This window comes from Zeugodacus cucurbitae, chromosome 4, assembly GCF_028554725.1.
Source record: "Zeugodacus cucurbitae isolate PBARC_wt_2022May chromosome 4, idZeuCucr1.2, whole genome shotgun sequence".
In the NCBI taxonomy this organism is placed as follows: domain Eukaryota; kingdom Metazoa; phylum Arthropoda; class Insecta; order Diptera; family Tephritidae; genus Zeugodacus; species Zeugodacus cucurbitae.
Genome location: NC_071669.1, coordinates 53928570 through 53941043, shown reverse-complemented (window position 1 = coordinate 53941043; position 12474 = coordinate 53928570). Strand labels below are relative to the sequence as shown.

The window sequence follows — 12474 nt, the reverse complement described above, 5'->3', positions numbered from 1 at the left end:
GCACATTTATAAACAGCTGACTTCTTAGAGTTGCCAAAATTATTATACAAATATTAACTGTTATAATAATTAAACTAATAAATTTAATATTTAAACAATTTCGAAAATATGTAATTTTGTTTTTAAAAATATTCCAATTTATTATAAAAAATACATTCTTTGAATTTTCATCATTTTTATTACAATAAAAGAGTACAATAATTTTCTAACTTAAAGTCTGTATAATATACAACTACTTTCTGCCACCTTTCTTCACTTTAGTACGTTGATTTTTGCGCATACTACGTTTCCGATTCTCCGCTTTACGCTCGGTATTCTCAGCATTACGTTTCTTAATGAATTCTAAACGCATGCGCGCCTTCACGATCTGCTCCGGATGCCGCAATTCTTTATCACCACCACCGATACGCTTCTTAGCAGCCACCTTGGCATTATGACGCGCATGTCGTCCCACTGGATAACGTTTCTCATGAGATAATGGTTTGAAACCATCATCATCACTGCCATTTTCACGTTGCAATTGCTCTTCGATCTTAGATTTCTCTTTCCAATCACTGTAACGTCCTGTCTTGAATGAGGCTGGAATCCAAGCACCCGATTCGGTGCGTATTTTGCCAGCGCGTGGATCTTGCACGGAAACCATTTTCTTCTTGATACGATCCCACTTCTTCATGCCCGGTTTGGGGCGGTAATCAGCGCTGTTATCACGATCGACCACCGAAAATTCAGCATTCATAGCTTGACGCTCGAAAGAGTTGATGGCCAGTCCATCTTCGGTGTGTTTATCCGCCGACTGGTAAGGAATGTAATTTTCACTATCCTTAGCGTGCGTTTTCTTCTTTTTCTTCTTCTTGTCTTTATAAAGATCCTCGAGGTTTTTGCGCTTCTTTGGTGCGACAATTTTATTGAAGGCCTGATTAATTTCATCTGCATCGGCTTCATCAACCTAAAAGTGATTTAAGAGTGATATTAGTGTCGAATAGTTCTTTAATTGTGTATGACAATTATTTTCAACATACTTCTTCCATTTCTTCAGCTTCCAATTGCTTATTAGCTTCTTCCTTTTCAATTTCATCCATCTTAGTTCTGTACTTCTCAATGACATTTGTATGTTTGGTGCGCTTGTCTTTCATTATAGAGAACGGTAGCGATTTTTGACTGCGATTCAGTTCGAAAATGGTCTAATTGGTTTTAAAATAAATATTAATTTCCAGTTTATTACGTATTAATGTATCTTAACTTACCGTGGAAGGCTTAAAGTTACGCATTTTCAACAACAAATCCTGCTTCTCCTCCTGTATTTTACGATCTTCAGCCAGCAACTCTTCCTTTGACTTGTTCTCATTTTCGGCGCTTGTGTTTTGCGACTGTCTCAGCGATATATCGGCTGCTTGAAAATCATCCAAGTGTTTGCAGCTATAAAATTTGATTTTCTTAATGCGCGCATTCGATTCTGTTGAGGCCACGGGACGCGACGACAAATATTTTTTGTACGCGTTTTCACTTGTACGAAGCACACCAGCCTAAAATACAATTCAGTAATTCAGTATTAACATTTCATATATTATTAAAATGGAAATCACTCACAATATCATGACTGTTCTTCACTTCTGTCACAGACAGATGCTCCTCCTCCATTAACTCCTGCGGTGCAATGCCCACCGCTTTGTTGTCATTTATATTGAATTGACGATTCAAGAATAAATGCAAATCTAGCACATGCGCAGCATCATCGGTGGAGAATATCGAATAGGCTGTGCCGGTGCGCCCTGCGCGCGCACAACGTCCTACACGATGTACGAACAATTTCGGCTTTCCAGGGAAATGTAAATTTACCACATAATCCAAGCTCGGTATGTCAATACCACGCGCCGCCACATCGGTTACAGTGAGCACAGACACTTTCTTATTAACAAATTTGGCTGTGTTAATCTTACGCGCTGCGGGATCTAAACTGGAATACACTGCCGTATTGGAAATACCACATTTGGTGAGAATCTAAGTGCAAAGAAGAAAAATTTTATTATTTTTGTATTCCTTATTATTTATTATTCCGTATTTCAACATATTCAGTATTTACTTACGTAGCATATCAATTCTACGTGATGTTGTGTGCCAGCGAAGACTACAGTTTGCGCATCTTGTGGTATTACATATTTGAGCAACACAACCAAAGCGGTATAACGTTCGTCAGGACGGCAATATAAGAATTTGAGCATTAGACCTTCCGGCAATTTTGACTCAACATCTATTAATATAGAATTTTTATAAACGTGACAATTCTTTCAAATATTCTAAAATATATTTACCTAAACGCAACAAAACTGGATCGTTTAGGCCTGCGCGTGCAAAATTCACCAAGAGTTTAGGAAGTGTTGCGGAAAAGAGTACGGTTTGTCTAGATGCTGGCAAACGATGCAAGGTTTCATTCAGCTGTTCACCAAAACCCATTTCAAATAAACGATCTGCTTCATCGAACACCACATATTCTAAGGAAATAAAAATTTAGAGATATTAGTATTTTGGTATATGTAAATTGGAAATTATTTCAATTTCAACACACGCACCAACTGAATTCAATTTCAAATCCATTTCAACGCACAAATGCAGAAAACGACCTGGTGTAGCGACTATAATGTCTGGACAAGTGTGTATAGCAGAAAACTGCGAGTCCATAGAATCACCACCAAGCACTAAAATCGTTTTCAGATCCATAAAACGTCCCAACTCCTTTATAAATTTATAAGTCTGCACAGCCAATTCACGTGTGGGTGATAGAATTAGTGCACGCGCTCCTTTAGTGGGTTCACGACTCTTCAATTTTTCAAACATGGGTATGAGGAAACAAGCAGTCTTGCCTGAGCCAGTTTTAGCCATAGCCACGACATCACGACCTTCGAGTATCAATGGCACGGTCTAAATAGTAATATATAGATATAATATAAGTAAATATAATTTGTTTATTAAAATTTTATGCAAATATTTACCTTGCGCTGTATAGGTGTTGGTATTTTGTAGCCACGTTTCGTTATACCCTTAAGCACGTCGAAGGAAAGCCCCATCGATTGAAAGCCGCCGCTTTTCTTAGATTTACTTTTGCCTTTTACATTATCCGCATTATCGGCACCACCAAAACTATCCATAGAAGGAAAGCCGGGCAAGTCTATGTCGTCGTTTTTCTTACCCTAGAAATTAACGAAAACATTTTACTATATATTACATTTATGAGTTTTATATAAATATTACCATTTTGCTAATTTATTTTCAATAAAAGAACAATTTAATGATATTTTTTAGAGCAAACGCAGCGCTCTAAACACGTGCGACTTGATTTGTTTTGGTGACGGATATTTAATAAAAGAAATGTCAAAAAACAAATCAGCAGTGAACAGCTGACTAATTTGGTCGGCAATGCAGTGCGAAGTTAACCCATTCAAATACATTTTTTTGTTTGAATAATATATTTTATATTTAAATTTGGAATGTAGATAATATTTTTAATGAAATTGTTGCCACAATATCAAAGTCGGACGATGGTCTCCATAGCAATTAAAACCACAATAAATGCAATCAATCCAAACTCACTAATTAAGACTACAATGATGATTTCAAAAAGTGCTTATAATATAATTTTTGTTAGAATGCGTATGTATATAGTTTGCCGATCTGACCCAAGTTAAAATGGTGATTTCTCATTCTCATAAATAGACAGGTGATCTAGAGTTCTTCTTATGTCGATTTCAATTCCTTTTTATTTGGATATTTGGTATATTTGCTGCTCTCCTTCAGAACTATCACTTTATAAAAAATTATATTATACAAATTTGTCTGTGTTCTTTTTTAGAGTTTATTTTTATACGCATCTACAAAATTCTTTTAAAGTAATTAGAACTTGTCTCTTAGCAATGATATCTCCAAAATATGTATCTTTGTTTTATTTAATAAAACTGCTGAGGCGTCTATAAAGTCTGGTCCGCTCCGGCTAGCTAGATCCGTAATAGTGAGAACGATAAATGCGAAATCAACACTAGACGTCCATAACCATAACGTTTAGTAGTCCTCTTCCGTCTACTTTAAGAAGTTTTGAGTACGGTCTTTTCAAAAGGTACGGTCTTTTAACATTTTACAAAGATTTTTTATTCATTGAAACTACGAGATAACATAAACTCACTTACATATTTTTAAAACGATTTTTGTTTAGTATGCGTGTTATTTGAAATGTTCACTTTTTGTTGTTGTTATTTGCGTTTCTTAAATAACTACTATGCATTAATGTAAACAAAAAAATATTACTTCGCTTTTCGACTTCAAATAATGCTTACTTCATATATACATACAATAAAATTGTTATTATTATAATATTTTTTTTTTATATAAATTATTTTTGAATGCATATACATATATGTATGTATGTTTACGATGATTTCTTTGTATGTTTTCCAAACTCGTTTCATATTTATTTCACATTGTCATTAGAAAAATATAAAAATCTTAAAGCATTAACAATTTGTGAGTTAGTAAATATGTATGTATGCGGATATCTTAGCTTTTGATTTATTTTGTTTAACAACAATGAAATTAAAGTAACAGCAATATGTAAACATTATATTGATTCAATTAATTAAATTTAATTTGCTGCTGTTGTATTTAGTATTGTGAGACGATTAAAGTGTAGTACACTGGTGCTTATTGAAATTTAATGAATATTTAGCATACAAACTTTTAGACCTTACAAATTCAGTGGCGAAGTGCAACGCTTTGCTTTGTTATGTTATGTTATGTTATGAAGAACATAAAATTAAATATTTACAGTTACAAATTAAATTAAATGATATTTCAACTTATTTATGACGGCTCGATATTGCAGACGAGCGCTGTACTTATTTAATTAAATGTAATATAGTTTTGTTAACGAATGCATATTGCGAGCGACCACATTCACATTCAATTAAAGGCGCTTTAGCACGAATGATCATTACACAACTACATTCCTATGTATGTGTATGTGTTCTAAGTGTATATTGTAAGAAAATACAAAATACTTGCAATTAAATAAAAAGTAAGAAATTAAAAAATAATATTTTAACGGCTACCACTAGGTATCCACATAGCCATCATCCGTCTTCTCCACCAGCAACAACTCCTCCAAACGATCCAAACGTTGACGCATCTCTTCCTTCTCCTTCTGTGCCGTTTCGAATTTGCGTTTTAGCTCATCGTTTTGCCGTCGCAGCTCGTAGAGTTGGCGGCATATCTCCGGCACAGATAATAGCGAAATGACAGTGGAACCTGTTTGCGGCTTGGCGACTTCACCGCCGGACGTATTGAGTTTAGTGCCAACGAGCGTACCCGTTTTGGTCGTTAATTGACGTATTAGTGGCGGCGCTGAGATATTTAGCAATTGTTTAGTGCCTTGTACGCTAATGGTAGTCGTTTTTTGTGGTTGCTGATTTTGTTTTTGCACTTGTTGCGCTTGCTGCTGCTGCTGTTGCGCATGTTCGCCGTCCGACATTTCGGTATCACTATCGGTGGGCGCCAATTGTATGATCGAATCGATATCATCATCCTCGGCTATTATAGACGACGGTTGCTCGGTTTTTACAATAGTTTGGCCAGATTTTAACTGCAAGAGAGGGGAAAATTTGAGGTTATAGGTTATGGTAGAGTAAAAAAAAAAATAATAATACTACTAATAAAAATATGAAATAAAATTTAATAAAATACAATCTCACGACACGTAAATTAAGGCAACAAAAACTACTTTTTATATAAAAATCAATATATGTTTATTGAAGGAAACAACTTGACATTTATTTGTGAGTGAGTAAGTGTTCTGAAAATACCTGTCGCTGTGCAAAGGTGCGTGTATTCGTGTAAACCTGTCGATTGCCAGGATTAAGTATTCGTTGTTCTTCGCTAATTTGCCTTATGCGCGCCAAACGTTCGCTATAAAATAGAGAAGAGCTCTAATTAAGATATAAATGTTAAGTGGACAGAATTACCTCGCCATGGAAGCTGGGATTTTTTGCACGCCCTTAATGTTTGTATTGCCGTAAAACTTTTTAAAATCGTTTAGTGAAATAATGCGCACGTTCTGCAAGTGAGTAATATATGCTTAGCATGCAATTTTAAAAGTGATAAACTACACAAACCTTATACATATTGAGATTGTCTTTCGCTTTCGATATGATGCTGGCGCGCGCTTTATAGTTTTGTGTACGCGACGCTAGCGTACCGCGCACAGGCAAGACTGTATAATTTCTCACATTGCTGGTGTTGGCATTCGTATTTCCACTGCTGCTGCTGGAGGCACTTTTACTGCTGATGATATTGTTGTTGTTGTGTATTTTTTTCGTTTCATTAAGCAACAATTTGCCACCCTCGGAGAGCACCAATTGGCGGCCATTCTGTAAGGCTGTGGTGAGTAACTCCTTGGAAGTGTCTTCGTCCTCTGGCATCATGGAAATGCCGTGGTCCTTGAGCATATTAATAGTGGTTTTGTCTAGCACGCCAGTTTCTAGTGGAATGAATGCAAAAAAAAAATAATTTCATTCAACTACTTGAGTGTATTAAGCAATAATTACCCTTAATGTTCGCCAAATCGGACATTTTGGACTCGGCGAAGTCGCTATTATTTGTTAGTTCATCATCGACTTCCAATGTGATTTTTGTTGAACTCATTGGCTCTTCCGTGCTAAATGTGGTCAAGCCCATTATAGAGTTCACTGCATCCGATGTCTCTTTCTGTAATGTTGAATTCCATTAATATGTATTTTATAAATAATTTTCACGTTTGAAGTAGATATATATGTACGAAAGTACTACCAAAAATTTAGAAAAGTAGACTACTAGTAAGAATTAGAAACATTTTTTGAAAATTTTTTGTTCTGCCAAATGGTTAATAATACGCACAACAACAAATTAATATCGAAATGGCATACATATATGTATCTAATCAAGCTAACGGGAATACCTACTTTGCAACGTTTGGACCGCACCTGTGAGCATATTTATGATTTTTTTAGCATAAGTAGTTTTGTATGAATGCACGCGTGATTGTAATAGAAAAGCACAAACAAAATTAAAACTTTAAGCGTGTTGCTGTGTAAAATATACATATTTATGTATATAACTGCGTATTATATATGTATATGTAATAGGAAATGTTGCCGTCAAAAGTGCAACTAACAGCACTCATCTCATCTATACGCACATGTAAACTCTAACTCACCTCATGCTCCTCATTATATTTGCGGTTTATTTGCGACTGGCGTGCCGTCTCCAATTCCTCGAGTAAGTCGGCTTGCTCCGTCAGCACCGCAAGTGCGATGGGTGTTTTGCCGAATTTAGAAGTAAGTGTCACATCAGCATTGTGCTTGAGCAGTAGGCGCGCAATGGATTTGTGTCCCTTCTCTACAGCCCAATGCAATGGTGTCATGCGCAGCTAATAACAAACATATAAATTAATCAATTTCCTTGCGAAAACTACACACACAACCTACCATATCTCTTGGATTCACTACACACTTCTTGGATAGCAGCAGTTCGACTATGCGTTCGTTGCCGTAGAAGCAGGCCATATGCAGTGGTGTACGATCGACTTTTGTTTTGGAGTCCTTATTGATGCCGCCCTTTAGTAGCGCATCACAGACTTCATATTGGTTATTCATAGCTGCGAAATGTAGCGCCGACATGCCCAACTGTAATTATAGTTGTTATTAAGTATCCAGTAACTTGTTAAATCAACTCGCATTCCGCCAGTCACAACACACACAATTGCATACATACCCAGTCGGAGGTAAATGGTGCACCGCGCGATAACATATTCTTCACACCCTTCAGATCACCGTCACGCGCGTATTGTAATAGTTGTTTACCCAAATCCACTACGGTTGTTGGTACACTGAATGTATTGAGCGCCTTATTGCTGACATCCACTTCCGTACGCTGTAGCACCAGTGAGAAATTGCAACAAATACACACAACACAGGGAATTTGTTAAGTAATGTTACACCATGGTTAGCACAAGTAAAACTCACAATTTTATAATTCATTAAATTCACTAATTGTCCAATGGAAGTGCCACTTGCAGGATATACACTGCCATCCGCTCGTAAAGTGGCCACAACTTTATTGTCACCACCGCCACCGCCGCCGACCATTTTCCACGTTCGTTTCACTATGCCTTTTGCTGCGAACTTCCTGAGACCGGGTCAAACTTGTAGGCTAATGTTGGCGTATTGTAATCTGTGAAAACATTTGGAATTTGTTGAATTTATCAAAAACAAAATTAAAATTAAAGGAAAAGGAAACAAGGCGCACGTACAAAAAGAGCAAGCTTTTTCTTTTCCGTCACTTCGTTCGCGTCGATTCGTTTTGTGATGTTGCTTCGTTGACCAAGTGTGGATAAAAACAAAATGCCAACAACAACAACAATTCGCACAGGGTTGTATTTTGTAGTAAATGATGATTTTTATATTTTAGATTGAAATGTTTTCAATTATTATTTATATAATAAAAATTATTTATATATAAAAGTTCATTTTTAAATATTATGTTTAAATTTCTAATTTCTAATATTTATATATATAATTTTACACTATCTTATAAATTGTTTTTTTTTTTTTAGATAATAATACGTATATATGTATATATGATAAACAATTTTTATGCTCACAATATCTCCAGCATATAAATTATTAAATATTAAATAATATAAATTACTTTTTTTTTAATAATAAAAAAATAATAATTTTAATAAAATTTTAATATAAAAAAAATAGTTGTAGTTGTGTTTTGAGTGCGCTTAACTTGCTTAATTTCATAAATAATTTGCTTAAAATTTTATTACAAATAAAATAAAAACAAATTATAAAAACACATTACAAATATAAAAAATTAAATACACTTATTGTCACATTTAAGCAACGCATGCTTGATATATATTTCAATTAAATTTTTTATATTTTGTTTTTATATTTATAAATCTTAAAAAAAATATTTATAAAAATTTTATTGCTGTACCGAATTTCCAAAAATAAAATATAGTACGAATAACGGAAGTGCAACTAGTGGCGTCAACTACCAACAAATGCAACACTGCATCATGGAAATGCCATAATACGCTGCAAATGTCGCCAAAGTACGGAAATGGCGGAGAAACGTATTTTGCCGAAAACTATTTCCAAGCGCCACTCTGTGTACTTACCAAATATCCGAACATGCAAACGACCTTTACACACTTATTTCGTAATAATTTTCAATACTGCGTGAATTTTATACAACTTTTTAATGCAAAAACTTATTTTTATTAAATTTACACTGCCATTTCACATTGCATTACACAAACTGGCTTGGTCACTTTTAATGTTTCCGTTCTTCTTTTTCCTGATTTTTCTCTAACGTTAATCGGATTTTTCTTCTGCATTCAACGCTTTGCGCGACTTCGTTCGTCCAGCTGTATGTATGTATGTATGCATGTATCAGTTTTATGCTTTTTGCATGTATGTATGTATGTATGCAGTTTCGTTCATTCCATTGTATATTTGTCCGTTTGTGAGTTTATTCACATCCGTCTGTTGCGACTGAGCGCAATTCGAACAAATAAAAAAAAAATAAATTAAATCAAACCGGAAGCAATTACATGCTGAGAAGGTCTGAGTGAAGAAAATATATTTATTTATGGTGTATGTATAAGTATATATGTATTTATGTAAATACGTGTCTTTGCAAATGTTCAATGAAAAGCCAAGAGGTTAATATGAACTTAACGAATTAGGCAATAAGAAATTTCCAATGCGCTAAATTTAACAATGAAAGCATATGTTTAGCACATAAATTGTTGCAGACATACATACATATGTAAGCATGTATATGTTCTTATGTACAACAAACAATATTAAACCTAACAGAAATACATTGTTGCTTCTCCCCATTCTAATAAGTCACATTTCTAATAAGTTTGTTCTTGTTTTTATTCTCTTTTTGCCTGCCTACCTTGTCTAATAAATGCATGCTTATGCAGACACACATACATATGTGTGCGTAGCGGCACATGTCCGAGGATGCCTTTTGCAAATTTGTTGTTTTTTTTTGCGGCATTTGAAGTTTTAATGCTTTGTTTTTGTAATCGTCATTTTTGACACATCAACTGATTCTTGTAATATTTATGCTTTCTTACATATTTCGTGTGCTAGTGATCGTGCAGGCTTTGCAATTGCGTTGTTTAAAAGTGAAATTATATTAAGTATTTAGTTAATGCTATTATTTATTGTGAAATGTGCAGCTATAAATCTCTCTTAATACAATTAAATACAATAAAAACAAAGTGAAGTGTATGTAAGCAAGATTTTCGTGCAAAATTGTTGTAAATTCCGGGGCAGTGTCAGGTGATTATACTGAGTTGCGGTACAATGCATATGTCTAACTGTATTAATGTATATAGATAGATATATATATATATATTGGCGTTAATACATAGATATAGCTTGGCGTTCGGGGAATTGAAGCAAGCCCCCACCGGTTGAAAATGTAATTGGTAAGTGGTTTTATTTGATTTCTACAAAGCAAGGGGAGCTATTTGTAATATGTATATCTGGGCATAAGAAAATTGTGAAGAAGTTAGGGTCAAGCTAACATTTGCATATATATACATATGTATGTATTATTGTAACGGCTCTATTGTAGGTGTATAAGCACGGCTGTATTTTTATTTCTTATTTAGACATTCGCTAGCCTCTTTGCCGGTCGTACTCCTTTTCTTTGTACGTACATATGTATGTATGTACGTTTGTACACGCATGAATGTTTCCATATTTATGAAGATTAGCTTGATGTATGCAATTTTCTTCAATGTGTGTATGTATGTATGTATTTTCATGTATCTATTCTTATATTGTAATTTTTCGAGGGCTAAATAACACCGTTTTATGTGGGGAAAGTACATTTCAATTAATAAAATCTTTGAAGCCTTTCAATGAATCCCCAAGTGCTTTGAAATTAGTTGTTGTTGTTGTAATAGTTTTAGTTGACTTATTGGGATCCTTTGCTTGCTGGAAATTTGTTCATGCAACTGCTTCGTGTCTCGTGGTCTGGTGTGGATAGTTAGGAGTTTGTCGTGTTATAATATAAAAAAGGCAAATATTCGCGAAGTGAATTAGTGGAAGCGTCGATTTGCTTTTTTGTATTTACTGGTCTAAGTGAGGTTAGATTGCGGAATGAACATCTCTTGGTTGAATAAAACTCTGATTAACTCCGATTATGAAGAACTAACTCTTTTGAGATTTTAGAGGATAACGATTATTCTTCTATTGAACTTCCCTAACTCGAATCACAAATAATCCCCAAAAAAAAGAGACTTCCGAGTTACGGATGTTAATTTGTATGAAATTTGACTTCTATTGCAAAGCAAGAGTTCGAGTTATGTAGAACTTCGAGTTATAGACGTTCGAGTTATGGAAGCTCAACTGTAGATCGTAACCAGATCGCAATTATACAATGGAGAAAAACAACAAAGCGCATAATTTAATATTTATTATCGTTTTATTTGGCATATCCTTTGTTCGTATATATTATTTATATGTATGTATACATTTTTCATATTTCATTTATATATAATAATTATGCATATAGAAGTTTTAGTAACCTATAGTATATAACGTATTCATATACATATCTATGTATATTTATATTTAAGTGTGTGTATATATGTATGTATTATTATTTACGGCTGTAAAGAGCAGAAACTGTTGTGGTTGTGAGCATATTTTTTTTGTTGCTAATTATGCAACTGATTCTTAAGAATTGCTTACCATCAGTCGGGGATGTACATAACATTTCTCTACAGCTGAATGGATGTATGTGTGTTCTTAATTGAATTTGTGTACAGAAATTTTTTGTTTGCCGACAATTTCGGTGCATCTTCAATGTATATAGTATGTGATTTATATCAAACCATTAAATATATATAAAGTGTGTGCTTAACAAGAGGATAATGATTTCACATATTAATCATGGTTATCATCAACATTAACATCAGCATTCTGAACAGCGACTCCCTTTTTAATTATGTGTGTGTGAGTCTTAATGTTAACCTACAGAGTCACCACCAAATTTAGGTTCAACACACGAGTGTTCCAATTTATTTTGTTTTTAAGAAACAAATGCAAATAACAAAGTGAATTTGAAGATATTTTAAAATGGAAAATTAAACAACACATTTTTTTTACATTTTCTTTCACCGAAAATAGTTCATAGTATAAGGGATAAGGTTACCGGTCCATGGAGGATTCTACTTTATGTACTTTAGATATTGAAGAGAATAAAACGGATTTTTAGCATCGATTTCGATAGTTTATGTATTCCGAATTATTTTTCTATAAAAATAATCCGAACCATTGTCGAAATAGTACTGAGTATGCGTATTGACTCATTTCTTGAAAAATAAAGATTTATCCAACTTTTAAAAGTCCCTCT

The 12474-nt window shown here is 34.1% G+C and overlaps 2 protein-coding genes across 5 annotated transcripts; both read right to left on the bottom strand.

Annotated features, from left to right (window-relative positions):
- Nucleotides 1–164: 164 nt before the first annotated feature.
- LOC105211050 (ATP-dependent RNA helicase DDX54) lies at nt 165–3404 on the bottom strand. Its single transcript, XM_011182314.3, has 9 exons — nt 3247–3404; nt 2988–3185; nt 2568–2916; nt 2310–2489; nt 2085–2248; nt 1588–1998; nt 1245–1523; nt 1020–1181; nt 165–946 (listed from the first exon to the last, which is right to left on the bottom strand). Exons 1-9 carry the CDS (start codon nt 3247–3249, stop codon nt 233–235), a joined length of 2460 nt encoding a protein of 819 aa, XP_011180616.2. The 5' UTR covers nt 3250–3404; the 3' UTR covers nt 165–232.
- Nucleotides 3405–4537: 1133 nt separating this feature from the next.
- On the bottom strand, nt 4538–9368 carry LOC105211051 (poly [ADP-ribose] polymerase tankyrase). Of its 4 annotated transcripts, none has more exons than XM_011182316.3 (11): nt 9209–9368; nt 8040–8247; nt 7789–7947; nt 7503–7700; nt 7232–7444; nt 6978–6998; nt 6585–6744; nt 6153–6517; nt 6003–6094; nt 5844–5946; nt 4538–5623 (listed from the first exon to the last, which is right to left on the bottom strand). In XM_011182316.3, the coding sequence occupies exons 2-11, from the start codon at nt 8160–8162 to the stop codon at nt 5096–5098; spliced, it is 1962 nt and encodes a 653-aa protein (XP_011180618.1). In that variant the 5' UTR covers nt 8163–8247; nt 9209–9368; the 3' UTR covers nt 4538–5095. The 4 variants fall into 4 exon arrangements, with proteins under 4 accessions (XP_011180618.1, XP_011180620.1, XP_011180617.1 ...); XM_011182318.3 differs by lacking the exon at nt 9209–9368 and adding an exon at nt 8327–8466 and having other exon boundaries at nt 5844–5925; XM_011182315.3 differs by lacking the exon at nt 9209–9368 and adding an exon at nt 8327–8465.
- Between the last annotated feature and the right edge of the window lie 3106 nt (nt 9369–12474).

Excerpts from the sequence above, each read along its gene's own strand:
- LOC105211051 (XM_011182316.3), bottom strand. The coding sequence starts at position 8,162 with ATGGTCGGCGGCGGTGGCGGTGGTGACAATAAAGTTGTGGCCACTTTA. Across the intron at positions 6,518-6,584 it reads CGATTTGGCGAACATTAAGG|AAACTGGCGTGCTAGACAAA; the intron begins GTAATTATTGCT and ends TCATTCCACTAG. Across the intron at positions 5,624-5,843 it reads GCACCTTTGCACAGCGACAG|TTAAAATCTGGCCAAACTAT; the intron begins GTATTTTCAGAA and ends CCTCTCTTGCAG.
- LOC105211050 (XM_011182314.3), bottom strand. Across the intron at positions 2,917-2,987 it reads CAACACCTATACAGCGCAAG|ACCGTGCCATTGATACTCGA; the intron begins GTAAATATTTGC and ends ATTACTATTTAG. Across the intron at positions 2,490-2,567 it reads TTTGAAATTGAATTCAGTTG|AATATGTGGTGTTCGATGAA; the intron begins GTGCGTGTGTTG and ends TTATTTCCTTAG.